This window comes from Gossypium arboreum, chromosome 9 (assembly GCF_025698485.1).
Source record: "Gossypium arboreum isolate Shixiya-1 chromosome 9, ASM2569848v2, whole genome shotgun sequence".
Classification (NCBI taxonomy): domain Eukaryota; kingdom Viridiplantae; phylum Streptophyta; class Magnoliopsida; order Malvales; family Malvaceae; genus Gossypium; species Gossypium arboreum.
The window spans coordinates 88,870,768-88,895,703 of record NC_069078.1 but is presented as its reverse complement, the minus strand read 5'-3'; the positions used below and the strand labels follow the sequence as shown (position 1 = coordinate 88,895,703).

Here is a 24,936-nt window from a genome sequence, read left to right as displayed (position 1 = left end):
ATTTATTCATTTGTAAAAATAATTTTTTAATAAATTTATAACTAATTTACAATTCAGTCAAAAGTAACACCAATTTGATCACGACTTTAAATATTAGTAAAGATATTATATGTATATATACGTATATATTATAAGATTTTAGGCTTTCATGGATAGCTTTTGATTCTTCACGTGAACTAAGTAAAATTTAATTATAGAATTTAATTTTATCCTTTTAAAAACATCACATTTTAATAATTATTTCAACAATTAATTTAAGTAAAATTTTAATGATTTTTTTAAAAATCCTTCAGTTAAAAAATTAAGCGATTTATATAATTTAACATAAGATTTATAAAATATTTTAGTTTTTCATTATACTTATTTTTATTAAGCTTTTATATACTTTTTGTTAAGCTCTTTTAAACTTTTATAGTTGGAAGTTGTTAATATTTTTATTCTATTTAGATTTTATTATAAATAAAATTATACATTTAAAATATTAAAATAATAATTTTATTCAGTTAAATGAAAATCAAAAGAATTTAAAATATTAAAATATTTATTCAATTGGAATTATATATTTAAAATGTTTTTGAATAAAATACTAATCATTTTCTTGTAATTGGTGTTATGTAATATTTTTAATTAATAACAATTTCCGAAATATTTTGTGTTGTTATTATTGTTTTAAGTATATTTTTATTTCAAATATTATTTTATAATAATTTTAATTAATATGATATTATTTGAATAATAATTGTATAAAATATAGGAGTAAATCATGCATTGCACAGTATAAAAATTAGTTAATATTTAATATTACACCCGATTGCTAAGAATTTGAGCAGAGGTGAAACATGTATTTTTGAAGGACCTGTTTTATTGTGACATTATAGAAATGAATATTTTTATTTTCTGAATTTATCTTAGGGAACAAATGCCATAACATTTGCCTTTTTTGTAATAAAGTGCAGCCCTCGTACTTTGTACTTGGGATATTTTGTAATAAAGTATAGCTTTTAGCATTAAAAAATTTATGGAATATAACAAAATCCGAGAAAAGAAAAGTAAAAATATAAAATTAAAGTGAAGGACTTTTGGATTGGCATCGGCTGTAATTGGTATACGTATATTTGTGGTCGATTTTTTGGTTAATTTAGTCTTTATATTATGATTTTGTTATTTTAATTTATATTTTTAAATTTTAAATTTTAATCATTGATGTCAATTTGAATTACATATTTGAATATTTAATTTATTTTGTTACGGTTTCAAATATTATAGATTCAAATTTTAAAATTATTATTTGCTGCAGATTCAAATAGGTATGGATAGATTCGTGAATATTAAATGGATAATAATGTTTGATTCGAATTTGGATAATTATTCTCAGACAATTTTGCATTAGTAAGCGGATTTTAGGTAGATTTGTAGATTTAAATTCAGATAATTAAAAAGATATAGATGTCCAACCTGCTAGCAAATATTATCTAAACAATAATCATTAAAAATTAAATTTTATGCGACAAATATATCATCATATGTATAATGTCATGTTAGTTTGCTATTTGTATTTAATACTCACAAAAGTATCACATTTGTTTAGTTAATAAAATTAATTACTACCAATTGCATTAAGATTGAATTTGAAATGTACAACAACTAAAAATGATTAGATTAGTGATTAATAGTAAAACTTACTCAACAGATTTAACTATTATTGTTTGAATTATGAAATGAAATTTTAAAAAAAGAATAAAACGAACCAAAAATATAGTATAGAGACTAAATTTACAATTTACATAATATAGAGACCATCAACATAATTTAACCTATATTTATAGAAGAGAGCATTTTTAAATAATTTTTTAATAATTTTAATAATTTTTAAAATATTCAATCATTCCAATATTTCTATTATTTTTATCAATAATTATACGATAAATGAATAACTCTCACGAATTTGCTTAAAACTTATGACGCATAACTGAATATAATATAAAATATAATCATCGATATACTAAAATATTATTTATATATAAAATACATAAGTTATATTAAATTTACATTAATATAGATTAAATTGATTCCTTCATTTACATATAAAAGAAAATCATACTATGTACAATGTGCATCCAAGCTGTATAAACTTTTGGCACATTGAAAATGGGGTTTTGGATACGTTTTACACACCTCTTTCATGTATATACTTAGATGTCAATGAAATCGAAAAATTAAAAAAAAAAAAAGAAAAAGGAATTTGGCTAATCAACCCTAAATTACTATAATGTTAGAGATTTATTTGGTCAGCTAACGCTAAGCTAGGGTAAGCAGGTAGGTTTATCTAATATTCTCTATGAATTATTGAGCTTAGTTCCCATAATTAAGCAGTCTAACTTTAGTACAAAAATTTATAAAAAAATATTTAAAAGAAAAAGCCGAAATGTGTTTGGAGTAATAGTGTTCACGAGTCAAGTTTAGCTCGATTTGAAATTGATTCATGATTAATATCAATACTCATAATTAGTTATTTAAATTCGGGTCAACTCAAAATATTAATTTTAATTTTATTTATATTTATAAATAATTAATTTAAGTCTATTTAGATTCACCCATACTACCATTATATACATTTCTTTTATTAAATTTCTAAACTTAAACAACTTAATCATTTTAATATACAATATTTAATCTTCATATGATTTAAATTATATAATATACAAAATAAAAAATAAGAAAAAAAGAAAACATTTTATAAACTTAAAAATGGGTTGGACTTGAACTTTGAATATTGAATTGAGCTTGACCCATATTTTATATTATATAATTTATATTAAAACAAAAATTAAATTTATTATCAAGTTGTTTATGTTAAAATAAATAAATAGAAAATAGATACGTAATTGATAAATATAATAAAAATAACAATGTTAAAAATGACAACTTTAATAGACTTGAATTAACTATTTACAAATACGAATAAAATAAAAATTAAAATTAAAATTTCAACCTTGATCAAACTTATGCAATTATGTATGGTATGCTTAGCTCCAATTTGACCCAACTAGACTAACAATAGCTCTAATTTCCATGTTTTGTTTAGTATTTTTTTAAGTTCAGTTTTTTTATTTTCTCATATTTGTATTATAATTTTTTCTAAAAGAAATTATATTTAAAAGTGTTATTGGTTATCTCATTTTATTTTATTAATTTATGTTCAGATTTGCATATAATTATTTAAAAGTTATTTAACCATTTACAATGTAATAAATATATATACTAATGGTCACCAAATTATTAAAGTTTGTAGTTTTTTCCTATTTGGCTAAAGTAAAAATAAAAATATAAAAATTTAAAGATAATTGGGTGATCAGAAAAAACAAAATTAAATAGGCGAGTGATTATTTGTAACTTTTCATAATAATTAAGTGATAAAAAAATAAAATTAAATAGTTAAGTGACTATTTTATAATTTTTCATAGTTGGGTCACTCAACTATTCAAGATAGTTGGGTAACAAAAAAAAGGTAAAACTAAATAGTTGGGTGACCAAAAAAGTAAAAAATAACAAAATTCAGTGACCAATTTATAACTTTTTATAATTAAGTGACTAAAAAAGAAAAAAATATAGTTAATTGACTATTAATATAGTTAACCCTTATTAAATTGAAAACGACGATACCATGTACCATACCACCATACCATACAGTACGCTGCGTATTGTGTTCAATTCTATTCTTTTCATGCATTTTTTGAGTTTCAGGCAATTGGCATTTGGGTTACCTGTGGAGTCTCTCTCCTTACTCTTCTCGTCAAATTCAAGGATTCAATCTCCCAATTAACAACGAAACCACACACACACAGACACACAAAAAAAAAAAAAACCATAAAAATCCTCCTTTTCTCATGTTTCTCCATTAAAGGTATCATCTTTTTTTTTCCCTCTTTGAATTCAAACTCCATAGATATTAGGGTTTCTGAATCCTATTATACCATGCATTGTCCCCTTCTTTTTTGGGGTTTTTCTTTGTTTTTTCGATTTGGGTTTTTAGTTTTAGTAGGTAATTTCTCAATAGATTAAGTTGGAATTTTATGCTTGCTTTTTAAATTATTGTGAGTGAAAAAACAAAAGATTATGCTATGCATTTTCCCCCTTCCTTTTTGGGCTTTTTCTTTGTTTTTTTCGATTTGGGTTTTTAGTCCCAGAAGGTAACTTCCGAATAGATTAAGTTGTTTTAACTTACTGCTTCGCTATTGAATTTTATGCTTTTTCTTTTTTGAATTCTTGTGCGTGGGAAAAAAAAAGATTATTATTATTTGATATTTCATGTCTTATTTAATGTAGTTTCTTTGTGGTTGATTTGGGTTTTAGGCTATGGCTGCGAAGAAAATTATAGCAATATGCCAGTCTGGTGGCGATTTTGTCACTGATAAAGATGGTTCATTGTCCTATAGTGGTGGTGAGGCCTTTGCTATAGATATTAATGAGCAAACTAGTTTAAGTGATTTCAAGTCCGAAATAGCAGATATGTTTAGTCTTAGCTCTGATAACATGTCGATCAAGTACTTTCTTCCTGGAAACAAGAAGACCCTTATAACTATCTCGAAAGACAAGGATTTGCAGCGGATGCTTAATTTTTTAGGCGACTCTCTCACTGTTGATGTCTTTGTTGCATCGGATGAAGCGGCTGCTCGTAATGTTTCCAACATGCCTGGTAGTAGGTAGTTACTCAGTTGATCTTTCTTGTTTCTGAATTTACTTTCTTAAGTTCTGTCCTTGCTGTTGTGGTTATGTATGCTTAAATGTGCAGGTCTAGCAGGACGACCGTCTCAGAAGCTGTTGGGTTTCCTATTGTTGCTCCTGGCAATGCTGTTCTTGGAATGACCGATGCCATTGATGATGTTGACATGGACATGCCAAATGAAACTCCTATGGACTGTATGCCGATTAATATCATCGAGCATCATAAAGCTGCACAAGTGTGGGAGAATACAATCACTGGCGTTGACCAAAGATTTAATAGTTTTAATGAATTCCGAGAAGCCTTGCATAAATACTCAATTGCACATGGTTTTGCTTATAGGTATAAGAAAAACGATAGTCATCGTGTTACTGTTAAATGCAAAGCTCAAGGCTGTCCCTGGAGGATATATGCATCGAGACTATCCACTACTCAATTGATTTGCATCAAGAAGATGAACACTATGCATACGTGTGGAGGAGCTGCAGTAAAAGCTGGGTACCGGGCAACAAGGGGTTGGGTGGGAAGTATTATAAAGGAGAAATTGAAAATTTCCCCCAACTACAGGCCAAAAGATATTGCCGATGATATCAAGCGAGAATATGGAATCGAACTGAATTATTCTCAGGCATGGCGTGCAAAAGAGATTGCTAGGGAACAGCTTCAAGGATCCTTTAAAGAGGCATATAATCTCTTACCTTTTTTCTGTGAGAAGATAAAAGAGACTAACCCAGGCAGTATTGTCACCTTTAATACCAAGGACGACTCAAGCTTCCATCGACTGTTTGTCTCATTTCATGCCTCGATATCTGGTTTTTTACAAGGTTGTCGACCCCTAATTTTTCTCGACAGTGTTACTTTAAATTCTAAATATCAAGGAAACTTGTTTGCTGCAACGGCTGCAGATGCGGAGGATGGTATTTTTCCTGTAGCTTTTGCTGTAGTTGATGCCGAGGATGAAGACAATTGGACTTGGTTTTTACGGGAACTCAAATCTGCTGTTCCTACATCTAGCCAGCTAACATTTGTTGCAGATTTTCAGAATGGTTTAAAGCAGGCACTGGCTGATGTATTCGATAAATGCTACCACAGCTACTGTTTACAACATCTTGCTGACAAACTTAACAGAGAGTTAAAGGGGCATCTTTCTCATGATGCAAGACGGTTTATGATCAGTGACTTTTACTCTGCTGCTCGGTCACCACGACTTGAGGGTTTCCAGCGTGATACTGAATTAATAAGAGCCATTTCTCCTGAAGCTTACGACTGGATAATTCAAAGTGAACCAGAGCACTGGGCAAATGCCTTTTTCGGAGGAGCTAGGTATAACCACTTGATCTCGACCTTTGGGCAGCAGTTCTATAGTTGGGTATCTGAAGCACATGAGTTTCCTATAACACAGATGATTGATGAATTACGGGGTAAGATGATGGAGGCGATCTACAAACGTCGTGTGGATTCCAGTCAGTGGATGACAAAATTAACTCCGTGTAACGAGGAAAAGTTGCAGAAGGAAACTGCAATGGCGAGGTCATTTCAAGTGTTACTCACACAGGGTAGCACATTTGAGGTCCGTGGGGAAAATCCCGAGGTTCTTGCGGTTGTTAATATAGATCATTGGGACTGCAGCTGCAAGGGCTGGCAACTTACTGGTTCACCTTGCTCTCATGCTATTGCTGTCATTGAATGCTTCGGTAGAAGTCCATATGACTATTGTTCCCGATACTTCACAACTGAGAGTTTCCGCTTAACATACGCCGAGTCCATTCACCCTGTTCCAAATGTAGACAGACCAATTGAGGATGAATTACCTGAGGTAACAGCTGTAGCTGTAACTGTAACTCCTCCTCCAACTAAACGTCCACCAGGTCGGCCAAAGAAGAAGCAGCCTGAATCGATAGACATGATGAGACGACAGCTCCAGTGTAGCAAGTGCAAAGGTCTTGGCCATAACAAGAAAACTTGCAAAGAATCCTAGTTTAGACATCAGGACACTGTAAGTAGGCGCTTACTCTTCATGGTTTTACGGCTATATTAGATTAAATAGTTTGTTTGGCTAACTAGACTTTTCTTCCGGGTCTTTTTATGATGCCACTACTAACACTCTTGAAAAACTTGGTCTTTTAGATGAAACTTTGAGAATTAAACTGATTTGTATTATACTGATAACCGTAGTAATGATCATTGGTGGATGTTTCACTTGATAATCTTATTCTGTTAACATACAGATTCCTTGTTTTTGTCAACCCTGTGTCTAATCCGAGCATACATTACGTAGTCTGAGTCAACACTGCTTCATTAAGAGCTCCGCTACCGTATGCTCCACTTGGTAACCTGCTTAGGGTTGAATGAATGATAAATAATATAATTTTATATGACCATATAACTTGTTTGTCCTTTATTTCAGCTGCTATTCATTGAGTGTTCATAGAGAAGTGAACAACTTGTTTTAGTTGCTCCCGCATCATTTAACACAAGATTCTGTGGAAGTTGGGGTCTCAATTTCAAACTTTTAACAGCTTTGTTGTTTGTTTCAGTTAGAACACTATTCGTTCTTGCTTTATTTTTGTACCGCCATAGCTGATTTTCTTTATTCTTGTTGTGTCCCGTTTCTTCTCCTGTTGTCTTTTCGATGCTCTAATAAAGATATTGTATGATCCTACAGAAATTGCAATGACATTAATTTTAAGATTGTTCCATGGTAGGGTTTGTTTGTAAATTAAGTTTATGAAACCACCATATACACATATATATATCCAACTTGTGTTGTACAAATTTTGGATTATGTGTTTGATTCCCGGTTTTTTAACAGTTCCGAACAACGTTAGATGCTGAACAATAAGTTAGCATGCTTGTCAAACCGTAATACTATTTCCATTCCTGGTGATGTTAGAGCAAATAGACTTTCCATAGGTAAAAGTACTATAGAGGCCCTTACTCCCTCTACTCAAAAATGAGAAATTAGTCCTTACACATTATATTAAAGAGAAAACTAGTCCTTTCCGTTAAAAGTTCATCTATTTGCACTATTAAAAACTCAGACAGTGAAATGCGGCATGCCACATGGACATCATATAAAGACCAGCTTTTAACAGTAGAAATAGATAGAAATTTAACAGAAAGACCAATTTGTTCTTTGATCTAATGTATAGGGATTAATTTGCTCATTTTTTGAGTAGAGTGAGTAAAATGCAATCTTACTTTTACTATAGGGGCCTTCATGGTACTTTTACCACTTCCCCATATCATATTGCCATATGGTTTTTCCACTTTGCGCTGCATTTGCTGTTGCATTTGTATATTTTGCCTATGGTTATGCGGTTTGTATATTCGTATATTTCTCTTATTGCTTTCTGTTTATTGAATTTAGCTTAACTGTTATGTAGCTTATTGGGATTTGCTTCTTGGTTCTTGTGTGTAGCACCATAATTCATCTCGTATACATAAACTGTTTAGGCATTCTCTTTATTTTTCATGCTAATATGATTTGGTGATAAAAACATTCCATTGCTAAATATGTGTTCTATGTTGCAAATCAGTGGCATATTTTGGATTTCTTGGATCCTTCATCACCATTTTGAGTGCTCACACCTGACGATCCAAAAATGAGAGCATATGCGCATGCAATAACGGAGTAACGACACCAATGCGATGTTCTAATGGCGACTGCCCTCTATTTGCTTTAATCTATATATAAAAAATGGAAGAGCAAAAAATTGTGGTCTCATTTCTTTTAATTTGGTAATTGAGGTGACTAATAGTAGGAGCAGGGCTTAACTTGATGTAACAGTTTTTTGTTTTGGTTGAACTGATATGTATTTCCCATATTTGATTAATTGATATCACTCTGCATTATCTACCATATTATAAGGACTGTTGTCATTGATGCTTGCTATCTTGTTTCCTTATATTATGCAGATTTAATATGTTTTTTTTTTTACGAGGGAAGGAGATAGGAGTTATTGGTGATACTAAAGATTTTATTATACAAGACTTGGTTGTGTTAAAAACTGTAAATAGAGTACCATTAAAGTTTAAAATTAACATTTTGGATTGAGACATTTGTAGTGATAAAAGACTTTATTCTAAGTCGACGGTAGTTTCGAGTTCAATATCTAAACAAATTTTATCCCTTTGTCTTTGCTAAAAAAACTCAAACTCTGTTTAAATGTATTGATACAAAATCTTAAAATTGTTTTGATATTTGAGATTTGGTATCGTGGAGGGGAGGTCGAGTCAGTCTGAATTGGCTTGTGAAGTGTCATCTGTTGGCAATTGATAAATCGTTTAATGTGTCATTGGTGGATGTTTTATCTTTTAATTTTAGAGAGAATTTGAGTGCTTGAGAAAGCATGAATTAGAAAGGTTGTAAGTCCTTGTTGAGTGCTTGAGAAGACGGACCATGCAACACCGATTAATAGTGTTCTTAGTGGGATTTTGTTTTCTAACTTTGCCTTCTAATGGGATTTTGTTTCTTTAACTTTGGAGAAAGCACGACCTGAAGAGTTAGCATATGTTCAAACCTCGTTAAGAGAAATTATTGAGATTCTCTTAGTGAGTAATCGTAGGCACACACGCATGGTAAAGTCAAGAGATAAAACCCGGTCAAAGACGATAGCCGAAATGTTGAGGGAACTTTGCCAATCTTTTGCCTTAGCCTTACCCTTTGATGGTGGCCACCAATTGTTGCTACGGTTCTTTCAGATAATATTCAACAGCACTGCCACTTAAAGTTGGGTACTGCAGGCTAATTAAATCAAGTTTTTAATGAGAAATGAGCTCGTTGCAGACCTTTTTAGCTCCTCCACTCTCCATTTCTTTCTCATCATCGAACTCAAAGCCCCGTTATTCACCTCTCGAATCCCTAGAAACATGCTCTTCCATGGCCCAACTCAAGCAAAATCATGCCCACCTCACCAAACTCGGCCTTTCCTCCGATAACGATGCCATGGGTCGCCTCATCAAGTTTTGTGCTTTGTCTAACGACGGAGATTTGGACTACGCACTCCACCTGTTCGATACATTGCCTCATCCGGATGCTTTCATTTACAATACCCTCATCAGAGGTTACTTGCTACGGAAACAAGCTGCCGACTGCATCGTTCTCTACTTGCGGATGTTGCAAGATTCTGTTTTGCCTAATAAGTTCACTTTCCCTTGTCTCATAAGAGCTTGTTCGGTTGATGTTGCTGTTGAAGAAGGGGCTCAAATTCATGCCCACGTCTTCAAATTCGGGTTTGCTAATGATGGCTTTTGTCTGAACAATTTGATTCATATGTATGTGAATTTCAAGTCTTTGGAAAATGCTCGGAAGGTGTTTGACAAAATGCCAAGGAGAGATGTTGTTTCTTGGACTACTTTGATAAGCGGGTATGCCCAATTGGGTCTTGTCGACGCCGCGTTTGAAGTTTTCGAGTGGATGCCGGAGAGGAATTCCGTTTCTTGGAATGCCATGATCGCTGCTTACGTGCAGAGCAATCGCTTTCACGAGGCTTTTGCTTTGTTTAATAGGATGAGGGCTGAGAATTTGGCGCTGGATAAGTTCGTGGCGGCTAGCATGTTATCGGCATGTACTGGGTTAGGAGCTCTTGAGCAAGGCGAGTGGATACATAAATATATCCGAAACAAAGGGATCGAACTAGACCCGAAGCTTGCTACAACCATTATTGATATGTACTGCAAATGTGGGTGCTTGGAGAAAGCTTATGAAACTTTCAAGGGTCTCACTTATAAGAGTATTTCTTCATGGAATTGCATGATTGGGGGCTTTGCAATGCATGGAAAAGGAGAAGCTGCCATTTCCATTTTCAAGGATATGGAAAAACAAGGGATCGTTCCCGATAACATCACCTTCATAAACATCCTTAGTGCATGTTCGCATTCAGGGTTAGTTGAGGAAGGTCGCTATTATTTCCAGTACATGACTCGAGTTCACGGAATTGAACCCATGATGGAGCATTATGGATGCATGGTTGATTTGCTTGGAAGGGCTGGATTACTAGATGAAGCCAAAAAGCTAATTGATCAAATGCCAATGACTCCTGATGTAGGTGTACTAGGTGCTCTTTTTGGCGCGTGTAGGATCCACGGAAACATCGAGTTAGGTGAACAAGTAGGCAAGAGAGTCATCGAACTGGAACCGAACAACAGCGGACGCTACGTGTTATTAGCTAACTTATACGTCAAAGCCGGCCGATATGAAGATATGGCTAACGTGAGGAGAATGATGAACGTGAGGGGAGTGAAGAAAGTCCCAGGCTTCTCTGTCATTGAATTAGAAGGCGAAGTTAACAAGTTCATAGCAGGAGGAAGAGACCATCCCGAAAGCAAAGAGATATATGCCAAACTCGATGAGATGCTGGACCGTATTCGAGCCATTGGGTACGTTCCTTGCGGTGCTGAGGGAGTGGTAGAAGAGCTTGATGAAGAGGAAGAAAAGGAGAATCCTTTGAACTATCATAGTGAGAAGCTTGCCATTGCCTTCGGTTTGTTGAAAACAAAAGCAGGGGACACTTTCAGGATAACGAAAAATCTTCGAGTTTGCAGAGATTGCCACCATGCTAGCAAACTTATCTCAAAGGTTTTTGATCGTGAGATCGTTGTTAGGGACCGGAATCGGTTTCACCATTTCAAAGATGGGGAGTGTTCCTGCAAGGATTACTGGTAGTACTAGGTGGTGTGCTTGTGGCTGTTAACTTAGGTGTCAACAGTGTGTGTATATATATTGTATCAATCTGATTCGATCTAGCCGATAACTTATGTGTTAAAAAAAACTCATTTGAATTTTATATGGAGTATTATATATATATATCAGTTTTCACGTTGCTTTTCTAAAGTAGTATCGAAGAATTTTACACCCAAAATCAGAAATGGAAATTTTTTGTCTTCAAATGAAAAAAAAAAAGGAAATCTGAAAATTTTAAGGACTGAGAGCATAATTAGACTTAAAAAATAGCGAGCGATCCCCACTTGTTAACAAACTAGTATTCCTAAAATGACCGTCTTTGGCTTTTACCTAATAAATTTAAGTTGTTATAAACATGTTTTAGATACATCTAACAGTTAAATATGATGGATATGTATTTGATACTGGTCTTAATTAAAACATTTTAAAGTTTAAAATTTGATTTAAAATTTAAATTCTCTAATGCAATTAAATCATATATAAATAAAATAATTTCTGAAAATATAAAATATGTTTATATTTTCATATATTTTCTCCATTTACTCAATATGTTTTTTCGAGTTCGTCTACAAAACCCCAACAATATTCACCCGAAGCTTGTTGGTATATGTGAGATGAAGTCAAACATTAGCAATTCACTCTTATTTCAACTTATAAAAAGAAACATTTTTAAATCTTTGAGTAAAAAAACACATAAATCAAAACTTTCAACTCAATGGTTTCCAATAGTACATATTATATTAAAGGAATTATATAATTTTAATTTTTAATTTACGAACTAGATTTATATTTAATTTTGAATTTAAAAATATAAAAATTTAATGATGTGGTATTTTAAAATTGTGCCACATCATTATTTAAAATTAAAAAATTACATAAATTTTCGGACTTTCTTAATATAATTTTAGATTGTTACATATAGTGCTCTTGAATTGATGGTTTAATTGGTTTAACTCTATACCAACAATAAATAAACAATTAAAAATCATAAAACTTAAAAATTAAAGAATTATTAAATTGGTTCAATATGTTCTAGTAATTTTTGTCTCTAGTTTTTTTATTTTTATCAATTTCTAATTCAACCGTTCAACCCTTTATTTGAATTAATATATCTGTCAGTTTTCAGACCAATAAGTCTAATCAGTCAATCCAGTCACGTTGTAAAAATATTAGTTACATCCTTAAATCTTGATAAAATTTAAATTTAAGAATTAAAATAGATTTAATTGTTAAGTTTAGGGGCTAAAGATTATATTATCCTATTGTATAATAAAAAGAAAAAGAAAAAAGAGAAAAAGGCAAAGGAATAAACAGCAGAGCAGAGCAATCTTTCCCAATTAAACATTAAATAGTAGTATATAAAAGCTTAGCTGCTTCCACTTCACACACTGTTAAAATTTCCAAAAGGCAACAATGTCTTTCCTTCATTACGTACCTCTCTCAACTCCACATCTTATTTCCCAATGCCCCAAAACTCAATCCTACAAAACATGAAAACCCTAACAAAATCCCTTCTGTTTTTCGAAAATGCTGCACCACCACCCTGTTTTGTTTTCCTCTCAATGTGCTTCCCCCTTTGGGTTTTGGGTTTAGCCCTTGCTTCTTTTTAAACACACCCAAAGTCCCAAAATTCCCTTTTTTTTATTTTTATTTTTCATTTTTGGGTGTCTTGCCAACATTACTTGAACAGGTTTCTTCTGATTCATATGTTCTTCATCTAAATGCTTCAAAGTTTTGACTTTTTTTTATTTGATCCAGTCAAAATGATGCCTGATTTATTTTTTTGCTTTTTTGTTTGAAATATGATATCTGATTTCACTTGAAATGTGGGTGTTTTTTTTGTGTTTATGGAAATGTGATGCTTTGATATTTGTTTTAGGGTTTGGATAAGCTATTTACTTGAAGGATCTTAGGCTTTTTTTTCCTTGGGAATTTGATTGTGGTTAAAGGGTAATTTTTTTCTTTAATTGCTTTCACACTGCATTTGTTTTACTGTGAAAATGAGATTTGGTTGTAATATGAATTGATGTTTGAATCAATGCTAAAACATGTTGCTCTTTTAGATTATTAGATTTGGATTATGATGTTTTTAAACTGTTTTTTTTTTCTATTGTTAGGTGCATTGGTGTCGGCAAAAATGGCGTCTGATCTGAACAAAACACTGTCAAAAACATACATTGGTCTACAGTTATGGGTACTTATTGTAATTTGTTTAGGGATAGTGTTTTTAGTTATTCTTGGTATATCTTTGTGGCTTAGCTTTCGAAAGAAAACCGGGAGGCATAAGGACATGCTTCCGTCAAGACAATTACCTTATGTTTCGGAGGAAATTAAAGAAATAGGAGTCGATGAAGTTTCGGCGAACAATGGCAGTCCGAATACTCTTAACTATAAATTCAGTGATAGAGATTCAGACAAGGTCTCATATCATGTTGGCAACGGAGATGACAGTGGCCGGTCTGGTTCTTTTAATCATTTAGGGAAAGATGTTAAGGGATCTCAACCAGCTGAAGAGAAAGGCGTCGGAGTGGTTTCTGTGTTCGGGCCTTCTTCGCATCCGTTAACTGCTCCTTCACCTTTGTCTGGTCTACCTGAATTTTCGCACTTAGGATGGGGTCATTGGTTCACTCTTAGAGACCTACAGCTCGCAACCAACCGGTTTTCTAAGGATAATATTATTGGTGATGGTGGATACGGAGTTGTTTATAGAGGCAATCTGGTTAACGGGACACCCGTAGCCGTCAAAAAGCTCCTTAACAATCCGTATGTTGCACGAAATTATCCCTTTTGTTGGTCGTGTTTTGCTGTTTATAGCTTCTAACTTAGCTCATAGTTGTTCGATGTTATTTTAGGGCGCAAGCTGACAAAGATTTTCGAGTCGAAGTTGAAGCTATCGGTCACATGCGACATAAAAACTTAGTTCGACTTCTCGGGTATTGCATCGAGGGAACTCATAGGTATGCTGTCGTTAATAAATTGTTATATTTATGTGTCCATGTTCTTATAATCTGAGTTTGCATAAATGTGTTCTGCTATAACTCGTAGGATGTTGGTTTACGAATATGTCAATAACGGCAATTTAGAGCAATGGCTTCGTGGAGATATGTCTCACAAGGGATATCTTACTTGGGAGGCTCGTGTAAAGATTCTTCTCGGTACTGCCAAGGCGTAAGTCCACTTTTAAAACTAAATCTCGGTTATTAATGCTTTAAGTAACTTCAGATTTAATTTCATTTTGTTTCTGGAAACTACATTTTGCAGGTTGGCTTATTTGCATGAAGCTATTGAACCGAAAGTTGTGCATAGAGACATAAAATCGAGTAATATATTGATTGATGACAACTATGATTCTAAGATATCCGACTTTGGTCTGGCCAAATTGTTAGGTGACGGGAAAAGTTATATCGCAACAAGAGTTATGGGTACCTTTGGGTGAGCAGTTTTACTGTAGTTTTTTTGTTTCCTTTTGTTTTTACATTAGTTAACTAAGTCTCGTGTTCGGCTTGCTCGATTTAACCAGTTATGTTGCTCCGGAATATGCCAACTCGGGCCTTCTGAATGAGAAGAGTGATGTTTATAGCTATGGTGTAGTGCTCTTAGAAGCAATTACTGGAAGATACCCTGTAGATTATGGTCGCCCTCAGCCTGAGGTACAAACTCGAAAAGGCATTTTTATGCTGTGCTTCTCGTGAGAGTTTTCGTTTTTTTAATATGTTTTTTATTGGTAATGTAAATTAACCAAATATGGTAAAATCTCAGGTAAATATGGTCGAGTGGTTAAAGATGATGGTCCAACTTCGCCGATCGGAGGAAGTAGTTGACCCTAACATAGAGGCTAGACCATCAACTAGCGCTCTTAAACGAGCTCTTTTGACCGCTTTGAGATGTGTCGATCCTGATGCAGATAAAAGACCGAAGATGAGTCAAGTCGTTCGCATGCTTGAATCAGAGGAGTATCCTATACCTCGAGAGGTTCGATTTCAATACTTTAAAATCATTTAATAAGAATTACTTGGTGTTTTTGGAAGTTGCATTATAATGCTGGAAGTCGTAGGCTCGAGGATAACAACTTCTTGCTTTTAGATTGATTGTTGGTCTACCCATGATTTTAGTCCATCTACCATACTGAAATTTGTAATTTGGCATAATTTGGTCTCATTATTTTTATAATGTTATTAGTAGGTTCAAATTGATAACATAGGTAATTGCTGCCTACCCATGATTTTAGTCCCTCTACTATACCGAAAATTAGAATTTAGTCCTAATTTGACATAATTTGGTCTCGTTACTTTTATAATGTTGTTAGTAGGTCCAAATTGATAACATAGGTAATTGCTGCCGTTAAAGTGACGTCTAGCCATGATTTTAGTCTTTCTACTATAATGAAATTTGTACTTTAATCCCTTTAATTTGACATAATTTGGTCTCATTACGTTTATAACGTTATTAGTGTAATTGCTTGCTGCTGTTAAATTGATGATGTGGATTTATCAATTTGGACATACTAATATAAAGTATTGGACGATATTATGCCAAACTAAAGTATAGAAATTGAACTAAAATCGTAATCTGACCATGGATTGTTTGATAGGCAATGTTTTTAGAACTAGATTGGTGGTCGAACCGGTCAGGTCACTGATTCGCCGGTTCAACCTGTTCGCTTAAAAAATTATTAAAAATTAAAAATAAAAAACCTGGTTCAACCGGTCCACACCGGTTCCCGGTCTATTAAGTTCGAAGCTATTCTTCGGATCAGTACCCCGGTCGGTTACTGGTCCAACCGGCCAGTCTGTTTCGGTTCAAACATCATTGCTGATAGGTGAATCTCTGGTTTAAGGTTGTAACCGTGTGTAAAATTTTCAGGATAGAAGACGCAGAAGGAATCAGACAGTGAACTCAGAAGCCGAAATGGGACCGAGAAACTCTAATGCTGATAGGAGTGATTATATGGATTCAAGGTCAGACAGCCGAATCTACCACCACCCCTCCTAGACATTTAGGATAAATGGTTTCAAAAGCCACCAATGCTTTACTTCGGTCAAACATTGTGATGCTTCGGAATGGTGTATACGAGATGGCAAATGTCGTGCGGCCGATACAGGCAAACAATTAAATTTTTTTTTTTATATGGGATCTTTGAATTACATATCTAGTTGTAGATTCTAGAGAAGATTAGTTTGTTTTTGGTTCCAGATATGGCGTTCTCGGTCATCGTTGTGCATTGTTTGTCTTGCCACATGATTTTTCTGTACAGGTCTATTATATGGGATTCTATATAAATTTTTTTACCTCCATTGGGTGCTTCACTTTTATGAATTTGTGTTGCAGTGCTAAATCTTATATATATATATATATATATGCACACGTGCACATTCACATCCATACATTCATCTTATATATGGATTGTTGTGATTAGGAAGTATTTTTCTTGGTTGGTTGTACTTAGGTAGCGATAATTATTGAAGTTGAAAATTATGAACATGGTACTTGCCTCCTTATCCCATGTGCATATGGGTTGGCTTCGATGAGATGAGTCCAAAAAAATCTATGTTTTCTTTATTATTTTGGGTTAATTTCACCAAACGTCCTCAAACAATTGTCCAAATTCTAAGTTGGCTTCTAAATTTCATAACTTTTTAATTGAGTTATCAAAATATCGATATTGAATCAATTAAGTCTTTTTCACCAGTTTAACTGTCAATTTTGGTGTTAAATATCATGTGGAATGTGCATGTGATAGAAAGACATGTTTGATATAATATTATATTTGATATTTTGAGGATTTGATTATAACACTTTGAAATTTGAGATCAATTTAAAATGTTAATCATAGTTTGAAGGGGGGTGAAGTAAATAATCCTACTAGCTTTCTATTGTCCAAACCCTAATTTAAACTTGAAAATGATTCACGTTCCATGTGGTGGTGATGTCCATCACTTGATTTTAGGGCCAATTACGGCATGGGCATACACCCACATCAAGTTTTCAAACTCTCCCATTGTCTTTTTTTTTTTTTTTATCAAAGGATGGTAGAATATAGACTTTAAATTGTTTGTGACTAAGTTGATCGGTTTAAGCAATTTTCAAAATTTAAACAAGGGAATGTAATATTTTGTGCTTCTTACTTATAATATGAAAGTAAACTCGAATATCACTATAAATTTCAATGAGTAATTGATTAGTTTTACTTGAAAAATCGACTTGATTGATTGATTGACTTAACCTAATTGTCTCCAACCTTGTAAACGCATCTACCTCTTACCTCTCTATATCTGGCAGAAAGTGCGTTATCGTTGTAAAGGCAAGGCGGAGCAAGATGTTTCTAAATACAATTTCCCAATCCGATCTTTTGAAATTACTATTGTACTTTTATATATTTAGCTTTCAGATGATATAAACATAATTATATATTATAGAAAAAACACTAAAATATTCAAAGAATATTCTTTTCATTTTATATGTAAAATGCATAAGCTTTGGGCGGTTCCGGAATAATCCAAAATCCAAGGAGATGGTGGTGATATTTAAGTTCTAACATCCACGGCGAAATGTAGCAATGATGGATTGAGCAATATCTACCCACCACGCTCCATTATCATCCCTAGCTCTACCATTCAAGTCTAGGTTTCTAAAAACTTGGCATTCAATGGTGGTAAGTAACATCAGCAATCTGAATATTTCAGCTATGACAATAAAAGCAATATAATAAGTCCAGGTCATAGCAGGACTAACCAGCCTTAAGCTCAACATCAAACATAGAATCAACCACAAAGGAAATTACCAGAAAACAATGTGTGCATTAGCAAGTCCAAACTTGTCTGTTTATGATATGAGAGCATCCAATGAGGGTATATAATATATGCTTGCTACAGTTTTCATTTTGCAGGAAAAAATTCATATCAGTGGTGGTAAAAAACCTATGCTACAAAAAAAGCATTAAATCCAAATTCAGGGCATAGCAGGGTTAACCAGCACTAACTCAACAGCAAACATAGAATCAACCACTAGGAAAATATAAAACGTGTGCATTTGCAAGTTGCAACCTGTTTGTTTATGACATGAGAGACAATTCACACGACATAACAGAAAAGCTTACAGCATTGCTTGTCTCACAGCTAGGCGCAGTATGTTTTGCCAGTTAAATTTCTGAACGAATACGATGATTTAAGAAGGATTCCATAACTGATACTACACTGAAGACTTGTATGGTCTACTTGCTTGCTGTTACAAATGCAAATATGAATCACAGTTTTTTCACTATGAGGAAGACAACCCTGGACCTGAGGATTGGGATTTCGGCCTCGAGTACCCCAAGGCAATTAGCTTCTCTATTAACTTCTTTTCAGCATTTGCCTGTGAGGAAAAAAGGGAACAAAATGATGATATAAGCACAAAAGATTAACATATCAGATCTTTGCTTGAATTCGAGTCTAAATATCAATGAATAAAAAACCAAACCTCAAGCATGGAGTTATTCTTTGGGATATTGCAAGCCACAATTATGTTAAGACCAGTCTTTAGCACTGCAAAAGAATCAATTTGCTTTAAATTCAAGCCAAAAAGACGAAAACAAAACTCTAATTATGATTTTAGTCCCTCTGCTATATCGAAAATTGGGATCTAATCCTCTAATTTGGCAGAATTTTGATATATCTACTTGATAACACCATTAGTTCTTGCCGTTAAAATGATGACAAAGAACTTTTTGAAAACAACCTTAAGCATTTGGTTGATATATAAATTTACTATTTGTTGAACATGGTTGACAAGATTTCCTCATGACCTAAACTATGTGAATAATGGTAAAAATGGTTTCAAGGCACTTTTTAGTACAGCAACTAACAACATAAAAAAAATTAAAGGCACCAAATTATGTCAAATTAAAGTAGAAGGATTGAATTGAGAATTTGAGCATAGTAGAGTGACTAAAACTATAATTAGACCAACAGAGATATAGCATTAAAATGTTGGTAAAATTGAAGAAAGACCTAATCGTCGAGCAATTCCAGAGCCAGTGTTATCTGAAGCACCTCCAAGAATTGAAGTCACGCTCACCGTATTATTCTATTCATACAATGGATTCTTTTAGTAACAATACAAAATAGTATTATAATCAATGATAAAAAAAAAAAGTAATCAATTGAAGAGAAATAACTTACAGGTCGCGTAGGAGCAGCAGCATATAAATTTCCCAAATTAGCAGAGTTACAGCCGATCCATACGAATATCTATGAAAAATTCAATAACGAAAATGGAATTTGGGAAAGACTGACAGAACAATAAACATTCGTGCTTTAAAATAAGTTAAGAAATTCGAGTAACCTGCTTGGCGAGACGAATGAGTTGAAAGTGAAGCGTTACTTCATCCATGATCTCCGAAAAGCTCGTGACCTGCACGCCGCTGGCGATTTCGTCTTGCGGTTTCAATTTGAGGGACTCGACAGAAGCAACGGCTGATTTTGATGCGGCTTCAAAGTCCAATGCTTTACCAGAAGAAGAGGAAGGAGGAGAAGACATGTTCTTCGTCGTTGCCTTCCTTCCGTTCCCGTATACGATTTAGCCTTTCACTCACTCACTGAGTCTGATAAATCTCTCAAGTTTTTTGGTTTCACACTTTCACTGTTGCTAGGTCGCGATTTCAAAGAGGACTCAACGACTCAGAAACACGGGAAAGGATATCGAAGAAGTAAAATAACAATTAAAATGAGGATTAATTTCATAAGACATCCCCAAAATATAACTCAAATTTTAAATCGCCCCAAATTTCAAAACGTTATAATTGACAATTGAGTAATCAAAGTATCAAAAGGCTTTATCTGAATATCACTTTCGGCTTGAACAGAATCAGATTCGGATCCTAAAATCAATCAAGACACTTATAGTATACTAAAAAAAAGTATGAATATTTTATTCTCATATTATTCTGTCGACTTAACACAATCAACTTAATCACTAAATGCTAATTGAATTTTTTTTTTAAATGTTTTTAATATCTTACATGCTAGGGAATTAGTTATAATTTTCTTGAGTAAATATAGGTGATCTTCGAGTTGAATAAAGTGTACATATAGCATGGATAGATTTGAATGTAGTGGGTTAAAAAAACAATCTTTTAAATATTTAAAATTTAGTTATTGATTGATTCTTAATTTGATTGGCATCGGCATTATTATTAGTGTAAGAGGACGTAAATTCGAGTATACTTAAGTGTATTATCTTTTTATTTAAGGGTCAGAAAGAGTTACATTTATTTTTAAACATTATATAAAAAATAACAGATATGATAATAACCTATAATGAGATTAATATTTAAGTAGGTACAAAATTTGGATATAAACCAATCAACCCTCCACAAGAATGGCCTGGTCACTTTCTTTGGAGCACCAGTAACTATAAGAAGAAGAAAACATACAGCCACTATATTCATTGTTCATATGAATATTACAAAGTAAATAAATGCACCCACCACCAAGGCAAATGCATGAAACTTTGTCCGCAATGCCAACTTTTGACCACTTCCTATATCTCCATTGCTACCTGCAGGTAAAATATAGCAAGCAATCAGGATAAAATTAATGGGCTAATTTTAAAAAAAAAATGTTTTAATTAAAATTTTAAAGAACGAACATTATATTAATCAACTCAAATTTAATAAATGGAGTATATTTAAAACAATTGATCAATTTAGTTCTTTGTACTAGTAAAATGAATCAAATAAAGTCAAATAATAACAGAGTTAACAATTGTTGTCTAAAAATCACATAAACTCTAAATAAAATATTTTATTTGTAGAATTATAGAAAACTTTTAAAATATAACATTGTTAAACAATAATAATTTTTAAACAGTAAATTAATATATTTAATAATAGAATGACTAATTTCATCCTGTCTCTATAATAAAAACCTTGTACCATTCCTTGTTTTAAATATGCTCTATCTCATACTTAAATTAACATTTAATGTCAAATTGATAGATTAATATAATACTAATACTTTAATGATGAAATTAGAACGTTCTAAAATTTAGAGATAAAATTACAATCTAGACAATATTAAATTAATCCAAAATTAGTTTCTTACCACATTCTCTCGTAGCATTCATGGAAGTAGAGCAAAGGCACATCATGACACCAGTCTCGGTATCATAACCACAAGCACCGCCGGACCGAGTACACCTCCCACAACCGGTGTCCGGCACGGCGTAAGACAATTTCATCCCGTAAACCCAATCCGCCGGTCCAATCCCCTTCAAACCATCAACATTAATAAAACTAGTATAATGCGAACAATCCAATATATTCATGCTCATATACTTCACCGTATCGTACCCCGTGAAACAACAAGGCGGCGAACTATTAGTAAACGAACGGAACACCCTAAAAGCATTACACCCACCGTAAAGCTCATCACACGAATGCCCTGAGAAGTTAAAACAAAGGTTCTTGTACCGGTTAAGCACCGGCGAGTCGATAGAACAATTGAGAAGGGCAAAAACGGTGTCGGAACTAGGCGGTATCACGACGGATTCAACGTCCGTCATAACGAAATCATGGTGGGGTTGAAGAATGGAACATGTCGACATGGCAGGGTCGTAAACCACCATGGTTTGTTTGTTGTAGTCGATTGATTGGACTTTGTACCGCCCCGAAGTGGTCATGAAAAACAGTTCGGTACCTGTGCAGTTCAGCATTGAGCGGTATTGTGGGGCGCCACAGCCGTCGTCGATGCTGAAAGGGTAATTTATGGCGGTGGTGCCACATACGGTGCGGCATGGGGTGACGGGGGAAGCTGGTGGGAAGTGAGAAAGTAAGATTAATGCTAAAAGGGTGAGGGTAAGGTGGTGTTTTAGAGGGTGCTGCATTATGTTTAGCAACAATGGTGGTGATTGAGTTGTTGTGTATGTTGGTATGATAGGAAAGGGAAATGGGTAAGGGAGAGGGGATCGAGGAGGGGTTACAGTACCCGAGATTTTAGTGACTTTTTGACTAATAGGCTGAGAGGTGGGATCCATAAGTTTGAAAAAAAGAGGTGAAATATGCAGTGCAGTGCAGTGCAGCTTGCTTTTGTTCTTTTTTTTGTTTCAAACATGGCTCTGGTCCCTAAGTTTATGCTTGTTTACAGGGTTTTATGAGTGGAGTGGAGCAATGATCTGGCAAGCATCCAATTTTGGGAAATTTCATCGAGGATGATGAACGATAAACCCGAAAGAAAAGATTCGGTGCTTGGCGCTGGCTCTCTTTTACCTCTGCACAGGTGAGATTGTAGCCTCCCATGCATTACCTAAGAGTAAAAGTATTATCAACGCATTTGTATTAGGAGTAGGGACTGGAATGAAAAATGAGTGAATTAATTTTTTATTAATTTTTAATATTAAAAATCCATCCTTATATGCCAAAATGGCGTTAAATAATATCACCGAAACGGATGGTAGCCTGCAGCTATAGCCATAATTTTGGCCTTACTCCTATACTCTACGTACCCGAACTTTGTTCTTAGTCTAATTAGTGGTTCTGCTAAAAATATATGTATAAATTATTAGAGGGACCTGTAATTCTATTAAGGGAGGCAATTATCCTAACTGGCCATTATATTAATTTTTAACCATAATTCAAAACCAAACAGCATCAACTGTAAACCTAACATGATATACCAGTTATTTTGTCACTTAACAACCAGCGTTTGTAGTCCAACGGTTAGGATAATTGCCTTCCAAGCAATAGACCCGGGTTCGACTCCCGGCAAACGCACACCAAGCATTGTTTCTTTTTTGTTAGGAATTTCAGCTTTTTTGTTTCCTAGTGATGACAATGCTGGTACAGATGATTGATGCTTATATGAATGTTATAGTTGTTTTTTCATTGTTTCTTTTTTGTTAGGAATTTCAGCTTTTTTGTTTCCTAGTGATGACAATGCTGGTACAGATGATTGATGCTTATATGAATGTTATAGTTGTTTTTTTTTTTATGGGAGAGGATATAGAAGAAGCACTTGCTGATAGGATCAGCCTCAAAAGGACTAGAACATGGCGCTATATATATATATATATATATTGTAGAACCTGTAGCTGTTTCAGATGATGGTTAGCCTGCAGCTACAGCCATAGTTCTGGCCTACAGTTGAAGCTGCTACCCTACAGCTATGGCCACTGCCCCCATTTTTAGTTGTTTGGCTATTAAGGTACATTGCGTTCACTTCATATCATTCAAGATTTTGTGTTAAATACAAGTTTCCTATATGGTTTTTCTGATATATTCATTAACAACTCTAATGCGGTACTTCGTCCCATACACAGGTTAATGCTAGTGGAACATCATTAAAGATGTTTCAAAATATAGCCATTTGGAGACATATACCATATCAGACAACACTCAAAACAAAGCCAGTGAGGCAGTGATAGTAATGTAGTTTGTCTTTGTTTCTTACAAAATGTGTTATGTTTGATCAGAAAACTGTTCCTTCATCTAGTCATTTCAGGTTTCTGCAGATTTTGATAATGTTGAAAACATGATGAATGAAAGTGTGGAGCTAATTGAAGGTGAAGTTCACAACGGTGCAATCTACTTTTAAGACATGTAAATGTCTGTTTTGTTGTTATATATATATATATAAAGGCTTCTTGCAATTTACACCGACGGTGAACCCCCTCTGCTGCCACCAGGGATGAAAGCAGAAAATTGTTTTAAGGGGACCAAAGATGAATCATAAATTATTGGAAGGGTTAAGGTGAAAATTTATCATTATACTAACATGTAATTTTATAAAAATTTAAGCACTAAATGGAAAATCTACCATTTGAGAGCAAAGATGAACCATTAATTATTGGGAGGGCAAAAGTGAAATCTTATCATTATACTAACATGTAATTTCATAAAAATTTAAAGGATTAAATAGAAAACTTACCATTTTAGGAAGTCCAAGGCAACTGCCCCCACTATCAGCCTTTGACACCTCAATCGCTGGCCACTAACCCTGTTTCTAGCACAAGGTGTCTTCGTTATATTATTCGGAACAATAATTTTGGCATAGGGTTACACCCTTCGCTCCTCCCACGAATTATAGGTTTCTGCGAGGTGGTGAAGACGTGTGTTTTCTCTGACTCGATTTTTTAAGTTAAAGTCAATTAATTATTATTTATGTTTGATTTGATGGATTTAATATTTACGAGAATTTGTAAATTTTCGATATTTATATTAGATTTAATTTATTAATTGAATGATTTATTTCAATAATTAAGCATCTAATAATATATCGTGACGTTTCATTTTTAGGATGATATGTTTTTCTACCATGACTTAACTTACATTCTAATGTTCATACCATCTTCTTAATATATTTTTAAGATTTAATTTCTAACGTATTAATTTGAGTCTTTATGATTTTTCTAGTATGATTTTTTTTTTCACACATTATATTTTGAAGCATGCAACAGAACTGGTCTAATGATTGAGTGGACAATCCACCACAAAAGTTTCAAATGCTCTTCTTTTAAAAGAGAAAAGAACATCCTTTACATTGGTTACAACATC

General features: G+C 33.5%; 5 protein-coding genes and 1 non-coding gene across 7 annotated transcripts; 4 read left to right on the top strand and 2 right to left on the bottom strand.

Annotated features, from left to right (window-relative positions):
* Positions 1 to 3,658: 3,658 nt before the first annotated feature.
* On the top strand, positions 3,659 to 8,593 carry LOC108457207 (uncharacterized). The gene is made up of 4 exons (XM_017756129.2): positions 3,659 to 3,904; positions 4,354 to 4,703; positions 4,793 to 6,719; positions 8,263 to 8,593. Exons 2-3 carry the CDS (start codon positions 4,357 to 4,359, stop codon positions 6,699 to 6,701), a joined length of 2,256 nt encoding a protein of 751 aa, XP_017611618.1. The 5' UTR covers positions 3,659 to 3,904; positions 4,354 to 4,356; the 3' UTR covers positions 6,702 to 6,719; positions 8,263 to 8,593.
* A 138-nt stretch (positions 8,594 to 8,731) lies between these two features.
* On the top strand, positions 8,732 to 11,558 carry LOC108454303 (pentatricopeptide repeat-containing protein At5g66520-like). Its single transcript, XM_017752721.2, has one exon. It carries the CDS (start codon positions 9,498 to 9,500, stop codon positions 11,388 to 11,390), a length of 1,893 nt encoding a protein of 630 aa, XP_017608210.1. The 5' UTR covers positions 8,732 to 9,497; the 3' UTR covers positions 11,391 to 11,558.
* A 1,145-nt stretch (positions 11,559 to 12,703) lies between these two features.
* LOC108454016 (probable receptor-like protein kinase At5g18500) lies at positions 12,704 to 16,702 on the top strand. 2 transcript variants are annotated; one of them, XM_017752300.2, is made up of 9 exons: positions 12,704 to 13,098; positions 13,288 to 13,358; positions 13,526 to 14,171; positions 14,261 to 14,365; positions 14,454 to 14,576; positions 14,670 to 14,840; positions 14,929 to 15,058; positions 15,168 to 15,380; positions 16,272 to 16,702. In XM_017752300.2, the coding sequence occupies exons 3-9, from the start codon at positions 13,546 to 13,548 to the stop codon at positions 16,398 to 16,400; spliced, it is 1,497 nt and encodes a 498-aa protein (XP_017607789.2). In that variant the 5' UTR covers positions 12,704 to 13,098; positions 13,288 to 13,358; positions 13,526 to 13,545; the 3' UTR covers positions 16,401 to 16,702. The 2 variants fall into 2 exon arrangements, with proteins under 2 accessions (XP_017607789.2, XP_052875509.1); XM_053019549.1 differs by lacking the exon at positions 13,288 to 13,358.
* A 1,670-nt stretch (positions 16,703 to 18,372) lies between these two features.
* Positions 18,373 to 20,103, bottom strand: LOC108455724 (uncharacterized). Its single transcript, XM_017754261.2, has 5 exons — positions 19,731 to 20,103; positions 19,568 to 19,636; positions 19,397 to 19,472; positions 18,867 to 18,931; positions 18,373 to 18,761 (listed from the first exon to the last, which is right to left on the bottom strand). The coding sequence occupies exons 1-5, from the start codon at positions 19,923 to 19,925 to the stop codon at positions 18,666 to 18,668; spliced, it is 501 nt and encodes a 166-aa protein (XP_017609750.1). The 5' UTR covers positions 19,926 to 20,103; the 3' UTR covers positions 18,373 to 18,665.
* A 586-nt stretch (positions 20,104 to 20,689) lies between these two features.
* On the bottom strand, positions 20,690 to 22,709 carry LOC108456342 (wall-associated receptor kinase-like 15). Its single transcript, XM_017754937.2, has 2 exons — positions 21,491 to 22,709; positions 20,690 to 20,945 (listed from the first exon to the last, which is right to left on the bottom strand). Exons 1-2 carry the CDS (start codon positions 22,419 to 22,421, stop codon positions 20,839 to 20,841), a joined length of 1,038 nt encoding a protein of 345 aa, XP_017610426.1. The 5' UTR covers positions 22,422 to 22,709; the 3' UTR covers positions 20,690 to 20,838.
* Positions 22,710 to 23,085: 376 nt separating this feature from the next.
* On the top strand, positions 23,086 to 23,157 carry TRNAG-UCC (transfer RNA glycine (anticodon UCC)). The gene has a single exon. It is a non-coding gene; the product is annotated as a tRNA-Gly (tRNA).
* The last annotated feature ends 1,779 nt before the right edge of the window (positions 23,158 to 24,936 follow it).